The 21320-nt window shown below is 47.0% G+C and overlaps 1 protein-coding gene across 1 annotated transcript in view; it reads right to left on the bottom strand.

Annotated features, from left to right (window-relative positions):
• The window catches only part of LAMA2 (laminin subunit alpha 2), a 500110-nt gene that overhangs the window by 377684 nt on the left and 101106 nt on the right, over positions 1-21320 (bottom strand). The window contains exons 2-3 of the mRNA XM_054393014.1: positions 18280-18450; positions 13392-13504 (exon numbers count right to left, since the gene is read on the bottom strand). Of these exons, the coding sequence (XP_054248989.1) occupies positions 13392-13504; positions 18280-18450 (284 nt within the window). The remainder of the gene's footprint in view (positions 1-13391; positions 13505-18279; positions 18451-21320) is intronic.

The following is a 21320-nucleotide window of genomic DNA, read 5'->3' as shown; positions in this document are numbered from 1 at the left end:
TATGTTCTCTAGCTGTGTTTGCTATCAATCTCCACTGCTATATTTACATGTTGTTTGTTTTCTCTTTTTTTCCTTTTGCCTTTTTTTTTTTCCCAAATCATTTCATGATAAACTAACTTGAAACCCCAGAAGTTTTTCTCTGGTTGAGAAGAATATCAAAAGGGCAAAGTAGGTTTGTTTCATCTTACAGATATTCCATTATTGTGTTAGCAGCAAATTGTCAAACTGAAGAACTGAAGGGAATTACCAAAAACAGAATCACAGAATGGGTTGGTTGGAAGGGACCTTAGAGACCACTTAGTTCCAACCCCCTGCCATGGGCAGGGACATCTCCTACCAGACCAAACTGCTCAAGATCCCATCCAAACTGGCTTTGAACATTTACAGGGTTGGAGCTGCCACAGCTTCTCTGGGCAACCACTTTCAGTGTCTCATAAACATCATGGTGAAGAATTTCTTCCTAATGTCTAACCTCAATCCAGCTTCTTTCAACTTAAAGCCATTACTCCTCATCCTGTCACTCCATGCCTTTGTAAAAAGTCCCCCTCCAGCTGTCCTTCAAATACTGGATTCAAATACCCAGATTCAAGTCTATGAAGGCAATAAAAATAAAACATGATAAATAAATAAATAAATAGATAGATAGATAGAAGAAAAATAAAAGAACTTTCATGACTAACATCTACTTACATGAGTAAAAAATGGCTGGGAACCTGAATAGAACAGATCTGTCTTTTTTTATATATATTCATTCCACAGTCTCATTTTCTTGGTTTTAGCTGCATTGCTCTTGGGCTGTCACTGCAACAGTTCATTACCACTTCTGTATAATTAAGCCAGGGCACTGGACTTAGGATTTCATTATTTATTTATTTTTTAAAGAGAGAAAGCATTAATGCTTTTGAATGACAGAGAGAAGCTGCAGCATGTCCAGAGAGGGGCAGTGAAGCTGGGGAAGGGTCTGGAGAGCAGGGCTGGGGAAGAGCAGATGAGAGAGCTTGAGGGTTTTTACTGTGGAGAAGAGGAGGCTGAGGGAGACCTCATTGCTGTCTACAGCTCCCTGAGAGGAGGTTGAAGTGAGGTGGGGATTGGTTTCTTCTCTCTAGTAAGAAGTGATAGAAAGGGAGGAAATGGCCTCAGGTTGCACTAAGAGAGGTTTAGGTTGGACATGAGAAGAAATTTCTTCCCTGGCACAGGCTGCCCAGGGAGGTGGTTGGACCCCCACCCCTGGAAATGTCTCAAAGAGGTAGAGATGTGGTGCTGAGGGACATGGTTAGCATCAGGCCTGGTAGAGTTAGCTCACAGTTAAACTTAATGATCTTAAAGGGCTTTTCCAACCAAAACAGTTCTATGGTTCTAATTCTCAAATGTTTACATGGATTCAACACAGAATGATTCATGAAATACTCAGAATGAGAGCTCTGTGCTGCAGACATGGCCTTTAGCCCACAGATAAGTTAAACTTCTCCAGTCAGTTGAAGCCAACACAGAGTGCCAATTTCTCTGGAGAAGGTTGGAACTGTTCTCCCCACCATGTCCAGAAATACGTTCCTCCCCACACTGGCATTAAAACCTCACACAGAACCACAGAATGGTCTGGGCTGGAAGGGCCCCCAAAGGTCATCCAGTCCAACCTCCTCTGCACTGCACAGGGACATCCCCAACCAGATCAGGTTGCACAGAGCCCTGTTGAGCCTCACATTGAATATCTCCAGGGATGGAGCCTCAACCACCTCCCTGGGCAACCTCTTCCAGTGTTCCACCACACTCATGGTGCAGAACTTGCTCCTAACATCCAATCTAAATCTGCTCTGCTCTAGTCTGAAGCCATTGCCCCTTGTGCTGTCACTGCAGGCATTTGTCTCTCTGTATCCTTCCTGTAGCCCCCTCCAGGTCCCAGCAGGCTGCTATTAGGTCTCCCCAGAGCCTTCTCTTCTCCAGGCTGAACACCCCCAGCTCCGTCAGCCTGGCCTCATAGCAGAGGTGCTCCAATCCCCTGAGCACTGTTGTGGTCCTCCTCTGGAAGCCAAATTAGAAACTGATCTGGCAGAAATCTAACCCCCAAAACCAAGATACAGTTCCCAGTGTCAGGGTATGGATCAGGTTCATTGCACAAGCACTCAAGTGCTGGTGCCAGGAGAAGGGAGACAGCAATGTCTCTTTTTAGCCAGTTTGGAGAGGGGGATGCAACAGGAGGTATCTAACTCATCTGTGAAGCACTGCTTTCAGAAATGTGCTATATGCCATTTCTGATTGTAGCTGCCCTGTGTACAGCAGGAAAGAGTGAAGATGTCCTTTCCATGGCATTCTTTCTCCCTAATGACCTTTTTTTCCTTCAACTTGGTGACAACTGTGCCCATACAGATTCTGTTTCCCTTCATTAACAGGAGGGGATTTTTCCCCCCTCCCTTTTAAGCTCTTTCCATAGACTACCACACTGAGCTTTTATAACACTGGGCTGACTCCCATCCTGTTATTTGCCTGTCCCAGCTGAATCCCTTCCATTCATCTTGCCACAGTTTCTTAGTTTTCTCCTCTTTGTCTTTTGCCACAGAGCCATTCAGCTGCACAGCCTTGTGCAGAGAAAGCAAAAGCAATCAGTTCTGCAAATCTTTTCCTTATTAAGGATAGGTGATAGATGTTTGTGCACACTCACAGGTGTGTATTTGTGCTCATGGGTATTAAAGCGAATCAAATACCAAAGAAACTCTTCAAATCAGCTCAAAATCCTCCCTTCTAATTACAGTTGGACAACACAGAATTAAAAAAACAATGAATTTAGCATTAGCAGAATATTGCTGCCTGCTTCTCATAATGCTTTGCAAAATGCCTCTCAGTGTGTGCCCACCCTCAGCCTGGACCTGAGGCTACACTCTAGCAGTTGCTCTATCACCTGATGACTTCTGACCAGCACAAAAAGGAAATATGGGAAAAGAAACTAAAGGAAACCCAGGGGTTGAAATGGAAACAGACTTAATGAAACAGCAACATTGATTTCTGTGAAGAAAGGCTGCGAGACCTGGGGCTGTCTGCAGAAGAGAAGGCTGGGAGGGGATCTGATCAATGTCTATAAATATCTGAGGGCTGGGGGTCAAGATGAAGGCACCAGGCTCTTCTCAGTGGTGTCCTGGGACAGGACAAAGAACAATGAGTACAAGCTGGAACACAGCAGGTTCCACCTCAACACAAAGAAAAACTTTACTGTGAGATTGCTGGAGCCCTGGAGCAGGTTGCCCAGAGAAGTTGTGGAGTCTCCTTCTCTGGAGACTTTCAAGACCTATGTGGATGTGTTCCTGTGTGGCCTGCCCTGGGTGATCTTTCTTTGGCAGGGAGGGTGGACTCATTGAGCTCTGGAGGTCCCTTCCACCCCATAACTTTCTGTGATTCTTTGATTCTGTGACTCTATCACAGCAGAACCAGGGCAGCAAATCAAACATCCTTCTCTTACTTCCAGTTACTCAGTTCTCTATACAGTTTCAGGAATGCCACTTGCCAGAGTATAATGTGTGCCAGTAAAACAGCCCATCAGTTTATAGCTTACATTCTAGAAAGAACAGAAACACACTTCAGGAGAAGTGGGGCTGCAGTGATTTCTACATAGAGCCAGAACAACATTTTTTAGACTCCTTCTTCTCTTCCTGCAGGAGAGCAGAGCACAGGATGAAAAGACAAGATGCAACTTGGAGGTGTTTAAGGCCAGGCTGGATGAGGCTCTGGCCAGCCTGATCTAATGTGAGGTGTCCCTGCCCATGGCAGGGGGATTGGAACTGGATGATCCTTGTGGTCCCTTCCAACCCTGACTGATTCTATGATCCCGATCTAGTTGAGGATGTCCCTGCTTACTGCAGAGGGGGTTGGACTGAATGACCTCTGGAGGTCCCTTCCAACCCAGAGCATTCTATGACTCTGTGATTCTATGAAAGAGAAGGACACAATTAGAGCTTAAGGAACTTAAAACTGATGAACTGCAACTGCTTTACAGAGAGATCAGCTACACAGATTGTTACTCTTTGCACGCTATGAGGTGCACCTTATGAGATCTTACTAAGCTCTGAAGGGTGTCAACAACCTCCTTTTTATTCAGAAATATATACCTGGAAAGGAATACTTGGACATTGAACTGATCCTCCACAGCCTCAGGCAATTAAGATATAATTATAAGCTCAGAATTCTCTGACAGACTATTAACTCTAAACCCACCTGGCTTCTACAAGTCACGTAAAATATTCCAGCACCATTAAAAAAGAATAATGAAATATAGTTTGGGAAAAAAAAAATCAAATCAAAACTCCCACAAACACACTCCTGGTACAAGTATCTAAGCAATATCAAGAGTATAATTGCAATATAGTAAAACAAAAAAAATCAAAACTAAGCACTGGTCAGGCCACACCTTGAGTCCTGTGTCCAGTTCTGGGCTCCTCAATTCAAGAGAGATGTTGAGGTACTGGAACGTGTCCAGAGAAGGGCAATGAAGATGGGGAGGGGTCTGGAGCACAGCCCTGTGAGGAGAGGCTGAGGGAGCTGGGGGTGTTTAGCCTGGAGAAGAAAAGGCTCAGGGCAGACCTCATTGCTGTCTACAACTACCTGAAGGGAGGTTGTAGCCAGGTGGGGGTTGGGCTCTTCTCCCAGGCAACCAGCAGCAGAATGAGGGGACACAGTCTCAAGCTGTGCCAGGGGAGGTCTAGGCTGGAGATTAGGAGGAAATTCTTCACAGAAAGAGAGATTTGCCACTGGGATGTGCTGTCCAGGGAGGTGGTGGAGTCACTGTCGCTGGAGATGTTCAAGAGAAGCCTGGGTGAGGCACTTGGTGCCATGGTCTGGTTGATTGGATAGGGCTGGGTGATAGGTTGGACTGGATGATCTTGGAGGCCTCTTCCAACCTGGCTGATTCTATGATTCTATAAATACACTCCTGGTACAAGTATCCTAGCAATACCAAGAGTGTAAATGCAATATAGTAAAACAAAAACCCTCAAACCTCCCATAAATACACTCCTGGTACAAGTACCTTAGCAATATTGAGGGTGTTCCCACTGTTCCCAACGACAGGAGGAAATTTGTTAAGGGTGGTGGGTTGAAATTACCCCCAAAATAAAATTGCCAGGCTAGCTCAGATGCAAAGCAAATGAATGCAAGCAAACCTACAGTCCAGAAATATGAAATGCAATTAATATGAACAAAATACACAATATTTACACATATTTACAATTTATGAACACCACAAGAACCCCTTCTGGAAAAAAACAGGGGGTTACCAACAGCTTCTTCCTCTTCCCCTCCTTCCCCCCTGTACACAGAAGAAGAGAAAAAAAGGAGAAAAGCAGAGAGTAGCTTTTTAGTGCTTAGCCACAACAAAGAATGCAGCCAAGGTCAGCAAGCACCCAGCTAGTACCTGCTAGAGCAAAAACAAAGCAGCAAAGAGAAAAAGTTAATGTATACAACTAACTTTATGTTAGCTATCAGACCAAAGGGATTATTTAAACCTTGCCATTATTTTCCCTTTTACATCAAATGGTATTTACATTCTACTACTTTCCTACTCAATCTGTGGAAAATGTTCCTAGGCACAGCCTAAAACTACCACCACATTAAGGGGAATGTCCTGATGTGTGCAGAAATCAGCAGCAGACAGGCTGACCACATTGGTAGATTTAAGGCTATGATGCCTTTCATTTCTTTTCACAGAGTCTGAGCAGAAAAGTAAAAGGATGTGAATAAATCACAACTGGGTGTAAGAAAGCAAAATAATGATTATTCTAAACACTTCCATTGGGGAAATAGAAACCTCTAAGTGTCAGTACTCAAAGTTCAGTCTGTCTGGTGTTTTTCTGCTGGGCAGCCTAGCAGGGTGCTTCTGCATTTCTCTTCTGGCTTTGCTTCAGAAAACACCCTTGCACACTGACCTTGGAAGCTAAGTTCTAACAACCTCTCTGCTTCTTGCCTTTTCTTTCTTTTGCCAGGGGGGTCTGGAGAAGGCAGGGAAGGGGGAGACAGGAGGCAGCTTTCCTGGCTTTGGCCAGGAGTGTTTGGGAACAACAAGTACAAGGACCTCTGAGAGGCAATCCTCATCTACTGGAACAACAATGTGCTCTGGTGGCCAAGAGAGCCAATGGGATCCTGGGATGTAATAAGAAAGGTGTCCAGCAGGGCTAGGAAAGTTCTTCTGTCTCTCTACTCTGCCCTGCTGAGACCACAGCTGCAATTCTGTGTCCAGTTTTGGGCTCCCCAGGTCAAGAGAAACAGAGACCTGCTGGAGACAGTCCAACAAAGAGGCAGGAGGATGCTTAGGGGTCCTGAGCATCTCCCCTGTGAAGAGAGACTGAGAGCCCTGGGGCTGTTTAGTCTGGAGAAGGCTGAGAGGGATCTGATCAATGTCTATCAATAGCTGAGGGGTGGGTGTCAAGTGGAGGGGGCCAGGCTCTTTTGGGTGGTGCACAGTAAGATAAGCCAAGGAACAATGGGTTCAAACTTGAACATAGAAGATTTCAGCTCATGATGAGGAGAAACTTCTTTACAATGAGGGTGACAGAGCCATGGAGCAGGCTGCCCAGGGGGGTTGTGGAGTCTTCTTCTCTGGAGACTTTCAAACCCCACCTGGATGCATTCGTGTGCTGACTACCTTAAGTGATCCTGCTCTGGAAGGAAGGTTGGACTGGATGATCTCTTGAGGTCCCTTCCAACCTCTGATATACTGTGAGACTGTGCTCCTGTGCTGTTTCTGTTAATTGTACATATCAGTAAATACTGTAAGTACTGTGCATTTTGTATATATTCATTGCATTCCATTGTAGCCTGTAGTTTTTGCTTGTAAACACAGCTGCATTGGCTTCTGAACTGAGCTAGTCTGGTGTGGTTGATGTGGGAGGGAAATTTCAACCCACCACACTACACCACCACATCAACCCAACCTGCCAACTGCTTCTCTGGTGTATTTCCGAATCACCTTTCAAGAACTCATCTCCTACACCACTGTAAAATGAAAGCCAACGAGCATCTGAGATCACATGAGTGCAGGGAGCCTGTTCTCTCTGGTAGTCTAAGCCTTTCTCCTTTGCTTCTAGAAGAGCATCATGGAATCATAGCATTGTTTGGGTTGGAAAAGCCCTCTAAGATCATCAAACTAATGCCACCATGTCCCCAGGTGCCATGGCCACAGGTTTCTTGAGCACCTCCAGGCATGGTGACTCCACCACCTCCTTGGGCAGCCTGTTCCAATCCCTAAGGAGCACACACCAGCTTTATATGGCTACACTGCACAATCAAACAAAAATCAGCTTTAAAAGTAGCTGCCCCCAAAAGCCAAACATTACATAAACAAAGAAAATGCAATTATTTTCCTGTTTTTCTCATGAAATGAGGATTGCTAAAAGCATTCCATGTGCTATCATAATTACCAGTAATAACACACAAAGTAATGGGCTCCTGCAATTTTCAGTCCATTACTTGGAGATTCCTTGTTTGTTATTCCTGCCTCACAAAGTGAAGTTAAGCATTTTTCTACTTGAAGCAAGAATTCACCAACACAAGCACAGCAATTACTGCATCTCCTCAAAACCAAAGGCACTGCTTTTAAGTGAGGTCCCACAGATATCTGGTGAACTTCACTGCTGACGGCAGCTACGCTGCATGATGCTGGCTGCAAGAAAACTTCTGTGTTTTCCTGCCTGCTTTCAGAAAGCCCACAACCCTGGCTATACAAAATAACACAAGCAGATGAACAAAGCCTCCTAATGCTCCTTAACATCCAAACAACTCCTGTGTCTTAGCAGTTGTGGCCATTTAGGCTGGGTGCCTTCAAAAAAAAGAAAAAAAGAAAGAAGGCACAGAGTTGAGTCCTCCAGTGTCCAGGGTGTCCAGCCCAGTGGGTGGACACCAGCAATAGTCTATTTCTATCCATAAATCCTGCACCCTTAGCAACCTGGCTGCAAAGTTACTCTCTTTCTCTTTCTTCCCTCTCTGCTCCAGTGGGAGAGAGACTCTCTCTTATCTGGTAAAAATGGGGGAGTATCAGAGGGATCTTTGGCATGAGTAACTTTTTTTTTCCTGTGCAGCCTTGGCCTGTTTAGGCCTAATATCAGGGTAAAAAGTGAGGGAGAGGCAGTTCAGGCTTGGCCAGCCTAAAACCAGCCTAGCAATGGGGATGGGAAGAAGGAGCCTGGTGCTTTGGGTGAACCCCAGGTGGGGAGAAGGGAAGCGTTGGGCTTTTGGTCTGGTGAAAGGAGGTTGTGTGTTTAGACTGGGGAGCTCTTTGAATTGCTGTGCTCACCACTGTGCTTTGCAGTTTGTGTGTGTGTGAATGGCTTTTCCATTTAAACTTTGCATGACTGTCCAATCCAGTTGTGTGAGGGTTGTTCTTTTGTCCCTTTTGGAGCAACAGAGCAATCTGTCCTGCTCTAACCTAGCAATCTAAAAGTCAAGTAAATCACAACAGACCTCTGACTATATTTTGGGGAACAAAACTGTTCTGCTTCCCCAAGGTAGTGAGCAAACACAGCATGGACTCCTAACTGCAGGGCTTGCAACAGAATTGTTTCAGTTGGAAAACACCTCCAAGATCATTGAGTCCAACCAAAATGAATTATAAAACCATTAAGGTTGGAAAAGCCCTCCAAGATCATCAAGTCCAACCATCAACCTAAGACCACCATGGCCAGTAAACCAAGTCCCAAAGTGTCCCATCCCTTTCTTGAACACCTCAAGGGATGGTGACTCCACCATCCTGCCACTGGGCATCCTATCAGTCTTGCAGGAAAAAAAAAAAAAACATCAGATCACAAAGAGTGTGCCAGACAGCAATAGTGACCCAGGGTCTTATTCCATCTCTCTGACATCTGAGGAAAGCTCAGCACTGCTCCTGCTTCCGTGTGTTTTAGAGAAGGTATCAGCTTCAGTAATGCAAAAGGACCACCAAGCTTTCTTTGGACAATAAGCAAGAGAACATGGGAAAGAAACAGGCTGAAGACATAGTGCATTGTTCTCAGATCACTCTCAGCTGGCACCCAAAGAAGCCTTTCAAATACTTCAGAACAACTCAGAAATTCTCTCCTTTGACCCTGTAGCTACTACCTTCTGCCCAGGGAGGTGGTTGAGGCCCCATCCCTGGAGATATTCAAGGTGAGGCTCAACAGGGCTCTGGGCAACCTGATCTAGTTGGGGATGTCCCTGCTGACTGCAGGGGGGTTGACTCGATGACCTTTGGAGGTCCCTTCCAACCCAAGACCATTCTCTGATTCTATATTAGATACTTGAACAGGTTGCCCAGAGGTGTGGTGGAGGCCCCATCCCCTGAGACATTGAAGTTCAGGCTTGATGTGGCCCAGAGCAAGCTGATCTAGTTGGAGATGCCCCTGCTGACTGCAGGGAGGGTTGGACAAGATGAGCTTTGAGGCTCCCTTCCAACCTAATGCATTCTATGAAATCAGAAAAGCCAGACCTTTCAGAAGTGCACAGGTGTGTTTTATAGTTAAAATAAATATCTATTGCATCTTTGCCCTAAATGAGTGGCAGGGAAAACCAGAAGCTGGAAAGCCCTGGTTTAGCAGACCTGACCTAAACAACTACATGAGTACAATCAGTTCAGGTGACAAAAGCAGGGATGATAACTTACTTCTAGTGCCTGAGAGCTACTCACATATCAACAGATCACAGCCAGCAAGAGGCACAACCCCCTGCTGCAAAGGCAAAACCAGTTAATAACTCTGGAAGTTTAGAAGACATTTTTGAAGCCCAAGACTACTTAATGCTCAGGAACTTGAACTCTAATGGCTGCAAAAAGGTTCAGCTGTGCTGACTGCAAGAGAAATGCACTTGGATTCCACAAGGCCAGGCAGATGTAGGATTGTTTCTGCCAGCAACAAGTCCTGGGCTCCAAAGCCAGAATGCTAACAGTTCTTCCAGGACTCAAAGGTGCTTCCAGGTATAAAGACTGCTGAGCTCCTACTTCTTCAGTACCACAGATCCTAGGTAACTACTGTTTGGGGGCCTTCACTCCAGGAAGGATATTGAGATGCTGCAGCCAGTCCAGGGAAGGGCAACCAAGCTGGGGAAGGGTCTGGAGAACAGGGCTGGGAAGAAGCAGCTGACAGAACTGAAGATGTTTAGTGTGGAGAAGAGGAGGCTGAGGGGAGACCTCATTGCTCCCTACAGCTCCCTAAAAGGAGGTTGCAGTGAGGTGTGGGTTGGGTTCTTCCCTCTAGGATCAGGTGACAGAAGGAGAGGCACTGGCCTGAAACTGTGCCAGGGAAGGGTTAGGTAGGAGATGAGGAAAAAATTCTTTGCTGCAGGAGTGGTCAGGGATTGGAAGAGGCTGCCCAGGGAGATGGTGGAGTCACCATCCTTGGAAGTGTTCAAGAAACCTGTGGCCATGGCACTTGGGGACATGGTTTAATAGCCATGTTGGGTTGATGGTTGGACTCAATGATCTCAGTGGGCTTTTGCAAATGAGATAATTCTATGATTCTATAATTTAACCATCACATTTGTGGACATTCCCCTGATCAGTCAGGAAAGGATTAGAGATCTCCTATACCCTCTGAAGACACACAAATCCATGGGGCCTGATGGGATGCATCCACGAGTGCTGAGAGAGCTTCTGATACAGCTACTGAACCTCTCTCCACCATCTTTGAAAAGTCCTGGAGAACAGGAGAGGTGCCTGGGGGCTGGAAGAAAGCAACTGTCACTCCAGTCTTCAAAAGAGGCAAGAAGGAAGACCCAGGCACCTACAGACCAGTCAGCCTCACCTCCACCCCTGGAAAGATGATGGAGCAGCTCATCCTTTAGGTGAACTCTAACCTCATGGAAGACAAGAAGGTTATCAGGAGTAGCCAACATGGATTTACCAAGGGGAAATCTTGTCTAACTAACCTGATAGCCTTCTATGAAGTTATGACCAAGTGGGTAGATGAGGGCAGAGCAGTGGATGTCATATATCTTGACTTCAGGAAAGATTTTGACACAGTCTCCAGTAACATCCTCATAGAAAAGCTCAGGAGATGTGGCATAGATGGTTGGTCAGGGAGGTGGATTGCAAACTGGCTCCACAACAGAGTTCAGAGAGTCATCATCAGTGGCAGAGCCAACTCAGAGGCCTGTGGCAAGTGGTGCCCCCAGGGATCAGTACTGGGTCCAGTTTTGTTCAATATCTTTATCAATGACCTGGCTGAGGGCATTGAGAGTACCCTCAGCAAGTTCTGATGATACAAAACTGGGGGAGTTGGCTGACACCCCTCAGGCTGTGCTGCCATCCAGTGTGACCTGGACAGGCTGAGGGCTGGGTGCAGGCAAACCTCATGGAGTTTAATAAGGACAAGTGCAGGGTCCTGCATCTGGGGAGGAATAACAACAGGCACCAAAACAGGTTAGGGGCTGCCCTGCTGGAGAGCAGCTCCACGGAGAAAGACCTTGGAGTGCTGGTGGGCAGCAAGTTCTGCATGGAACAACAATGTGCTCTTCTGGCCAGGAGAGCCAATGGGATCCTGGGATGCAGCAAGAAAGGTGTCCAGCAGGGCTAGGAAAGTTCTTCTGCCTCTCTACTCTGCCCTGCTGAGACCACACCTGCAATACTGTGTCCAGTTTGGGGCTCCCCAGTTCAAGAGAGACAGAGACCTGCTGGAGAGAGTCCAAGGGAGAGCCACGAGGATGATTTGGGGACTTGAGCATCTCCCCTGGGAAGAGAGACTGAGAGCCCTGGGGCTGTTTAGTCTGGAGAAGAGAAGACTGAGAGGGGATCTGATCAATGTCTATCAATATCTGAGGGGTGGGTCTCAAGTGGAGGGGGCCAGGCTCTTTTGGGTAGTACACAGTGATAGGACAAGGAACAATGAGTTCAAATTTGAATGTAGAAGATTTCATCTCAACATGAGGAGAAACTTCTTTCCAGTGAGGGTGCCAGAGCCCTGGAGCAGGCTGCCCAGGGGGGTTGTGGAGTCTCCTTCCCTGGAGACTTTCCAAACCCACCTGGATGCATTCCTGTGCAGACTACCCTGAGTGATGCTGCTCTGGCAGGGGGGTTGGACTTGATGCTCTCTTGAGGTCCCTTCCAACCTCTGATATACTGTGAGACTGTGATATGCACAAATGTGCACAGATGGCCTATTTTTAGTGCAATTCAATATTTTTAGTATGGTTCTATGTCAATGCAACAAGAAACAGTATTCTGAACAGAATCTTTTGATCATGTTTATTTTTCTTTTTGTTGCCTTTAAAGAGCCAAACTAGAAAAAAAAATACTGAAAATGTTATATTTCAAAATAATTTTAAATGTGACTTCATCAAAATAGATATGAAATCATTGTTTTTAATTTAACTTTTAAAATGAAATGATGAATGAGGGCACAGAGAGCACTGCTGTTGGCAGGTCTGCTGATGGCACCAAACTGGGTGGAGTGGCTGACACAGGAGGGCTGTGCTGCCATTCAGCCCGACTTAGGCTGAGAGCTGGGCAGGGAGAAACGGAATGAAATTCAACAAGGGCAAGGGGAGAGTCTTGCACCTAGGAAGAACAACTTCATGGAGCAGGAGAGGTTGGGGATGGACCTGGTGGAGAGCAGTGAAGGGGAAAAGGACCTGGGAGTCCTGGTAGATGGGAAGTTGACCATAAGCCAGCAATGTGCTCTGGTGGCCAAGAAGGCCAAGGGCAGCCTGGGGTGGAATAGAAGGGCTGTGGTCAGTAGGGTGAGAGAGGCTCTCCTCCCTCTCTACTCTGCACTGGTGAGGCCACATCTGGAATATTGTGTCCAGTTCTGGGACCCTCAGGTCAAGAAGGACCTCAGGGAACTGCTTGAGAGAGTCCAGCACAGAGCCACAAAAATGATGAGGGGAGTGGAAGATCTTCCTTATTAGGAGAGACTGAGGGAGCTGAGGGAGACTTCATTCACATTGACAAAGATGTTTAGGGTGAATGCCAAGAGGATTGTGCCAGGCTCTGCTGGGTGATGCCCAATGCCAGCACAAGGGGCAGTGGTGGTGGAAGCTGAGGCATAGGAAGTTCCATGGAAACAGGAGGAAGAATTCTTTCCTGTGAGGGTGACAGAGCCCTGGAACAGGCTGCCCAGGGGGGTTGTGGAGTCTCCCTTCATAGAGATATTCAAACCCCACCTGGCTCTGCTCCTGTGTGACCTGCTCTAGGTGACCCTGCTCTGGCAGGGGGGTTGGACTGGATGAGCTTTCAAGGTGCATTCTGTGATTCTGTGATTATTTTTAATTAATCCTTTTAACTAAACCATTCTTTTTAATTCACAAGGCTAGGTTACAACAAACTGGGCAGTCAGAATTAGCCACGGAAAAAACAGAAAGTTGTCAGAGAAGCTCTGTGCATCCTCATAGCATGACAGCAACACAGAGCAAAGAGGAAAGGAAGCTTTGTGAAGAAATAAAGAGAAGCCTACCTGTTGGAGGTCCAATGTAATGGTCACATAATGATATTCAATTCCATTCTGGATGCTAGGGCTTTGCCACCAAGTGTTCTTGCCATCAATTGCGTTTGTTATTGGATGTCGTTCTGTTAGGACAGCAGAAATACATAAAGATACTTTTAACTTATTAGATTGTAATGGTTTGAGATCTAAAAGATGGATTTTTTTCATACAATTACAGAGATAATGAGACAGCAATTTAGAATAAAAATGTTGGAAATTAATTTCTCTCTTACTCATTGGGCACAGTCATGCTTATTATTGATTAAGGGAGTGGAACATCTCCCTGTGAGGCCAGGCTGAGGGAGTTCTGGGGCTTGGAGCTTGGAGCAGAGGAGCCTGAGGGCTGCCCTCATTGCTGGGGATAAAGATGTGCAGGGCTGGAGCCAGGCTCTGCTCAGGGATGTCCAAGGACAGGCCAAGGGGCACTGGGGGCAAGCTGGAACAGAGGAGGTGCCATGAGAACAGGAGGGAAAATTTTTTCACAGAGCCCTGGAGCAGGCTCCCCAGAGAGGTTGTGGAGTCTCCATCTCTGTGGACATTCAAAACTCACCTGGATGTGTTCTGTGTGACCTGCCCCGGGGGATCCTGCTCTGGCAGGAGAGTTGGACTGGATGAGCTTTCGAGGTCCTTTCTAACCCCTAATGTTTTGTGATTCTATGTAATTATTTGTGCAATACTCATCTGCTGTTAGTTTAATTTGGGTTAGGATCATGAGAAGGTGAGTCAGAACACCTGAAGGCACTTGGAGGCTCTCCTGATTCTACAGAACATGCAGGCACCTAAATCAAGTGACCGCTTCAGAATCAATCACAGAATCAATAAGGTTGGAAAAGACCTCAAGGATCATCAAAGTCCAACCTGTCACCCAAGACCTCATGACCACTAAACCATGGCACCAAGTGCCAAGTGCCCTCTTCAACACCTCCAGGGATGGTGACTCCACCACCTCCCTGGGCAGCACATTCCAAGGTCTAACAACTCTCTCTGTGAAGAACTTTCTCCTCACCTCGAGCCTAAACCTCCCCTGGCACAGCTTGAGACTGTGTCCTCTTGTTCTGGTGAACAAGACTGCTTCCTGCAGTCTTCCAAAGTTTCAGCTACTGCAGAGTCATTAAAAGCTGCAACAGAAAGAACTCAGGAACCTGAGCTGTGGTGTGCAAGGAAAGCAGGGATTATACAAGGCTGGGACTTGCATTTCTAAAGACATTTGTAAGCACACAGGGAAATAACTCAGAAACCATTACAGAGGAAATGATTCAGAGGTCATTACAGAATGTACTTCTCAGCTGGAAAATTGTCTGTCTCACATGCATGCATGTAAAGGAGCTTTGCTTGTTTGTCATCCATAGCAAAGCCCAAGCTGCAGGACTTCCTAGGGCCACATTTGCTCTGCTGCAACATCCCAAACGAATCCCAAATAACAGAGACCAGAATTTAATTATGGAACTGAATCCTTCCTCCATTTCAAGATCCTCTAAATTACTGACATTTGCTTACGCAGCACTTTTATGTCCCTTAGGCTGAGGAATACTGCACTCTGCATTTCCAGGTTATTTTACATTTACAGCTCAGTTTGTGTTTCCTCTACAACATAGAGAATAAGAGAACTTCCACTTGAAAAGGAGCAAGGATCTGTATTTTGAAGTGGCTAACTACCTAGAGTGGGCAAAATAAGCCAGGGGAAATTCAAAGACAGGAGGCTTCTCCTGGGCAAGGTCCATCTGCAACATGACATGGCACTCTGGGACATGGTTTAGTGGCCATGGTGGTGTTGGGTTGATGGTTGGACTGGATGATCTTAAAGGCCTTTTCCAACCCAAACAATTCTATAATTCTAAGATAGGAGAAATCCCACCCCACTCATTAAGGATGGCTTTCTAAACTGACAAGGGTTGTTGATACGTAACTGGGATGTGCTTCATTAATAGCTAGTCTTAGAATTGCAGAAAATTAACTCATGAACTGATTCATTTAATTTGACAAGTTTTAACCAAGCCAAGTGCTGGGTCCCTGCCTAGGCTCAGAACAACCCCATGAAGGCTCCAGGCTTGGGGCAGAGTGGCTGGAAAGCTACCCAGCAGAGAAGGACCTGGGGGTGCTGGCTGACAGCCAGCTGAACATGAGCCACTGTGTGCCCGGGTGGCCAAGAAGACCATCAGCATCCTGGCCTGGATCAGCAAGGGTGTAGCCAGGAGGAGCAGGGAAGTGATTGTCCCTCTGTGCTGAGCACTGGAGAGGCTGCATCTGAAGTCCTGGGCACAGTTTTGGGGCCCTCACTCCAAGAAGGACACTCAGGTGCTGGAGGGTGTCCATAGCAGGTCAACAAAGCTGGGGAAGGGTCTGGAGAACAGAGCTGGGGAGGAGCAGCTGAGGGACTTGGGGCTGTGTGGAGGAGGCTGAGGAGAGACCTCATTGCTCTCTACAGCTCCCTGAAAGGAGGCTGGAGTGAGGTGGGGGTTGGGCTCTGCTCCCTACTCTCAGGTGATAGAAGGAGAGGAAATGGCCTGAAATTGTGCCAGGGGAGGGTTAGGTTGGAGATGAGGAAACATTTATTTGGTGCAAGAGTGGTCAGGGATTGGAACAGGCTGCCCAGGGAGGTGGTGGAGTCCCCATCCCTGGAGATATTCAAGAAACCTGTGACCATGGCACCTTGGGACATGGTTTAGTGGCCATGGTGGTGTTGGGTTGATGGTTGGACTGGGTGATCCTAGAGGTCTTTTCCAACCAAAACAATTCTATGATTCTATCTTAATTATTACTTGAATCAACCAGCCACATTCACAGTCTTTGTGTCTCTAGCCTTTCTGCTACACCAACCACCCATGGAGGACAGGAGTCAATGCTCATTAAGGACAACCAGCATGTCTGAGCATGTTTAAAGGTACAATTAAGGAGTTTTGAAGGACTGAGGGAAGGTATTAGCCCTCAAACTGAAAATGCCAAGCATTCCATTTCAATATCAGGTTATTCAGTGGCATTAGTGGGCACCAATATTTGCAAGTTAGAACACCAGGGCCACAAGTGATGTTAGTAGTAGCTTGACTTTCATACTGAAGAGAGAGGCACCACACCCCCATGATTTACAGCTTGTCAGTTCCCACAGCTCTGCACAGCCCTGGCTTTAACTGAGTACTAGCCAAAAAAAAAAATCACCTGTAAATCAAACCCAGAGCTCCTGGGTGGCTGTGACAGAAGTTGTCTAACTGGAAATTCTCCTCTAAGTCTCTTCAGGTGAAATTGATACAAAAATAAATCACATGATAGAGATCTGGGAGAGGAATCAACACTTAACTGTAGTCACCATTATGAAAGATTAATTGGAATTAATGTGAAAACGCTGATTAATTGTTGGCATGTTTTACCTGTTTAAAAAGGTAAGGGAAAACAATATCATGTTTGTAAAAAGCCTTGGATTACAAACGCAGTTCGAGTACCAAATCTCCCCTGATGGATGGCAGGGGGAAGAACTTAAAAAGAGTGAGCCCATCAAACTCTGCCTTTTAATTTGGGCTCACATGTGATTAGCCAGGGGATTTGTGTTCATTTCCTACTGCAGTAATTAAAGGGGAGGCACTCCAGACGTGCACATTCCAGGGGGATCATTTAAAGTCTGGTTATATTACATGGTTCTCCCATTAATGAGCCATCTCTGTTTCAATAAAGCACTTCCTCCTGCCAAATGAACGTTTCAAAACCTTGAGGTCAGATGGGGCTGGCAGCAGCAGGCCAGGCATGCTGAAGCTGGGGAGATTCAAGCTTTTAACAGGGCAGGGGTGAGGGGGAACACAAATACAAATCACTCAGATGGGGTTTCATAGAATCATAGAATGGCCCAGGCCAGAAGGGACCTCCAAAGCTCATCCAGTCTGACCTCCCTGCAGTCAGCAGGGACATCCTCATCTAGATCAGGTTGCCCAGAGCCCTGTCAAGCCTCACCTTGAAGATCTCCAGGGATGGGGCCTCAATCACCTCCCTGGGCAACCTGTTCCAGTGTTCTGCCACCCTCATAGTAAAGAACTTGTTCCTGATATCCAATCTAAATCTCTGCTTTAGTCTGAAGCTGTTGGCCCTTGTTCTGTCATTGCAGGTCTTTGCAAACAGTCCCTCTCCAACCTTCCTCCAGCCCCTTCAGGTCCTGGCAGGCTGCTATTAGACCTCCCCAGAGCCTTCTCTTCTCCAGGCTGAACACCCCCAGCTCCCTCAGCCTATCCATGTAAGCAGAGGTGCTCCAACTCCCACTGCCAGAGCAGGATCACCCAGGGCAGGTCACACAGGAACACATCCAGATGGGTCTTGAGCGTCTCCAGAGAAGGAGACACCACAATCTCTCTGGGCAGCCTGCACCAAGGCTCCAGCACTCTCACAGCAAAAAAGTTTCTCTGTGGAACTTCCTGGGTTCCAGTTTGTGTCCATTGCTCCTCATTCTATCCCAGGACACCACTGGAAGAGCCTGGCCCCTTCTTCTTGACACCCACCCCTCAGATATTTGTAACCATTGATCAGATCCCCTCTCAGCCTTCTCTTCTCCAGGCCCAACAGCCCCAGGGCTCTCAGCCTTTCCTCATCACACAGATGTTCCAGGCCCTTCAGCATCCTCACAGCCTTCACTGGACTCTCTCCAATCCCTCTTGAACTGGGAAGCCCAGAACTGGACACAACACTCCAGGTATGGTCTCACCAGAGAGAGAACAGATACAGCTTGTGACACAGCAAAGGAGAAGACAGACAATCTCATGTCCAAGGAAAGAGGCAGAGAGTGCACAGCAAATGGCCAGTGACCTACAGGTTTGTTTGCCAAGTATCTACAAGCCTTGGAACAAAGTATTTTCTAAGGAGAGGGTGGAAGCAGCGCACATACGGTGTGGAAGTCTGCTCCTCAGGTCACAAACACGGCACTGGGGGTTCCTGGCAGGCTGCCCAGGCACATGCTCAACAAGTTTGCAGTACATCTCCCGACCCTTTTCTCCACAGGTAGCGTTGGTTGTGATGAGAGCATTGGTAGCCAGGTTCAGCACAGCGGGAAACAGCCCTGCAAAGAAAACAGAATTGGATTAGAAACAAAAAGCAACAGAGGCAGAAGTGAGATGGGTTTGGAGTCATAGAATTGTCAGGGTTGGAAGGAACCCCAAGAGTCATCCAGTTCCAACCCCTCTGCCAGAAAGCTGGGGAGGGACTTTTTAGCCTGTCAGGGAGTGATAGGACTGGGGGGAATGGAGCAAAACTAGAAATGGGGAGATTTAGATTGGATGTTAGGAAGAAATTCTTCCCCATGAGGGTGGTGAGAGACTGGAACAGGTTTCCCAGGGAGGTGGTGGAAGCCTCATCCCTGGAGGTTTTTGCATCCAGGCTGGATGTGGCTGTGAGCAACCTGCTGTAGTGTGAGGTGTCCCTGGCCATGGCAGGGGGGTTGGAACTGGATGAGCCTTGAGGTCCCTTCCAACCCTGACAGTTCTGTGATTCTCCTCTGCCATGGCAGTCTGATATTGCAAGAGTTATAAAAACAAAAGGAAAAGCAGCTCTGTGGAGAAAGATCTGGTGGACAACAAGTTCACCATGATACTGATGGTTTCCTTCTAACACTCAGATTGGAACCCTTGGGTTGTATCTTGGACAACAGCAGGAGCCAAAGGTGAGAGTCAAGTATGGAAATACATGAAGCAACAAAAGGTTTTTTCATAATCGAACCTTGAATTCCCTCACAACTGGACATTAAAATACTGGATGCAAATTACCTATGGAAACCTGTCATAATTCACTCTGCTTTTCCTTACATACCCCTGGGAATGTTTTTCCTTCACAGATTGCATCTATCACATTCCATTATTCTATTCTATTACATTATACTATAATCATAGAATTGTTTGGGTTGGAAATGCCTTCTGAGATCATCCAGGCAAACCATCAGCCCAGCACCACCATGGTCATTAAACCATGTCCCCAAGTGCCATGGCCAAACCTTTCTTGAACACTTCCATGGATGGGAACTCCACCACCTCCCTGGACAGCCTCTTCCAATCCCTGACCACTCTTGCAGCAGAGAAATTATTCCTCATCTCCAACCTAATTCTCCCCTGGCACAGTTTCAGACTGTTTCCTCTCTTTCTATCACCTGAGAGTAGGGAGCAGAGCCCAACCCCCACCACACTCCAGCCTCTTTTCAGGGAGCTGTAGAGAGCAATGAGGTCTCCCTCAGCCTCCTCTTCTCCAGACTAAATATCTGCAGCTCCCTCAGCTGCTCCTCCCCAGCCCTGTTCTCCAGACCCTTCCCCAGCTTCATTGCCCTTCTCTGGACCTGCTGCAGCATCTGAGTGTCCTTGGAATCAGGCCCCCAAAACTGAGCCCAGGACTCAAGGTGTGGCCTCACCAGTGCTCAGCACAGAGGGACAATCACTTCCCTACTCCTGCTGGCCACACCCCTGCTGATCCAGGCCAAGATGCTGGTGGCCTTCTTGGCCACCTGGGCACACAGTGGCTCATGTTCAGCTGGCTGTCAACCAGCACCCCCAGGTCCTTCTCTGCTGGACAGCCTCTAGCTACTCTGCCCCAAGACTGTTACGCTGCATTCTTTGGCAGCTCTCTGGTTATTGTTTTCAGGTGCACATGCTGAGCCATGTTTCATCCTTCCCCTTCAGCATGTCTGAGTGCTCTGCTGACCTGAGCTCTATGTAGCAGTAAGCTATGAAGATTGTAAACCATGTAAAGAACAATCATTAAGGTTGCTTGCCCTACTTCCCACCAAACACTGATCAAAACCTTTGAGCTGTGACAAAGCTGAGCCATGGAGACAGAGTGATGTGATTTGTTGAGTGTGTCCATTAGCCCTTCACACTACATCACTCAGTTCTGCATCCTCAGCAGCATCATTTGCCATGGCTGCAGCTTAAACCAAAACAAGAACAACAAAATCTGAGGCATGGATTTGGCTCATTTTTTGAATACTGGAACAGGTAGCCCAGAGAGGTGGTGGGAGCCCCCTCCCTGCAGACATTGATGGGGCCCTGAGCAACCTGATCTAGTTGAAGATGTCCCTGCTGGCTGCAAGGGACAAGATGAGGTTTGAAGATCCCTTCCAGGCTGATGCATTCTGTGATTCTATGTGTGGTTTATGTGATGGCAATTCCCCCTTAGCCCAAATCCACCTTTCTGCAACTCATTCAGCTCCTAACCCTACGGTATCATCATAACCTTAAAATGAAGCTTTATTCAAAACCAGACCTGCAGCTATTGTACACTTGTTAAAACTCCCTTGATCCTGACTTTCCTTTTCCTCCTCACCAGATGGACAACACTACTCAACTGACTCCTTTCAGTGCTTTCACTCAGGTCACTCTCTGCAATTCAGTATCTGAAGGGGACCTACAGGAAGGCTGAGGAGGGGCTCTTTAGAAGGGCTTGGAGTGATAGCACGAGAGACACTGGTTTGAAACTGGAGCAGGGGAGATTTGGGTTGGATATGAGGAGGAAGTTCTGCACAGTGAGGGTAGTGAAATATTGGAACGGGTTGCCCAGAGAGGTGGTGGAGTCTCCATCCCTGGAGACATTCAAGGATTAACTTGATGGGGCCCTGAGCAACCTGCTCTCGTTGGAGATGTTCTTGCTCACTGCAGGGGGATTTGGACAAGATGATCTTCTGATCTTCAAGGATCCCTTCCAACCTGGCACACTCTGTGATTCTGTAATTAACCTGGATGCCATTTAATTACCAAGCTTGGGTGGGGAGGGTACAGCTGTCCTCTGGCACTGTGAGCTAGTGACTCTTATGTTCCCTTTAAACCCCTGTTAAACACACTGTTTGAGCAAGGCAAGCCATTAGTTACTAACCTGTCCCACTTGGAAAGTCAATCAATAGCTGAGATGTTATTGTGCAGCTTGCTGCTTCTGTATGGATTACAGCTCACT

Source organism: Indicator indicator, chromosome 27 (assembly GCF_027791375.1).
Source record: "Indicator indicator isolate 239-I01 chromosome 27, UM_Iind_1.1, whole genome shotgun sequence".
Taxonomy (NCBI): Eukaryota; Metazoa; Chordata; class Aves; order Piciformes; family Indicatoridae; genus Indicator; species Indicator indicator.
Note: the sequence above shows the minus strand (reverse complement) of the source record. Positions and strands in the feature narration are given on the sequence as shown.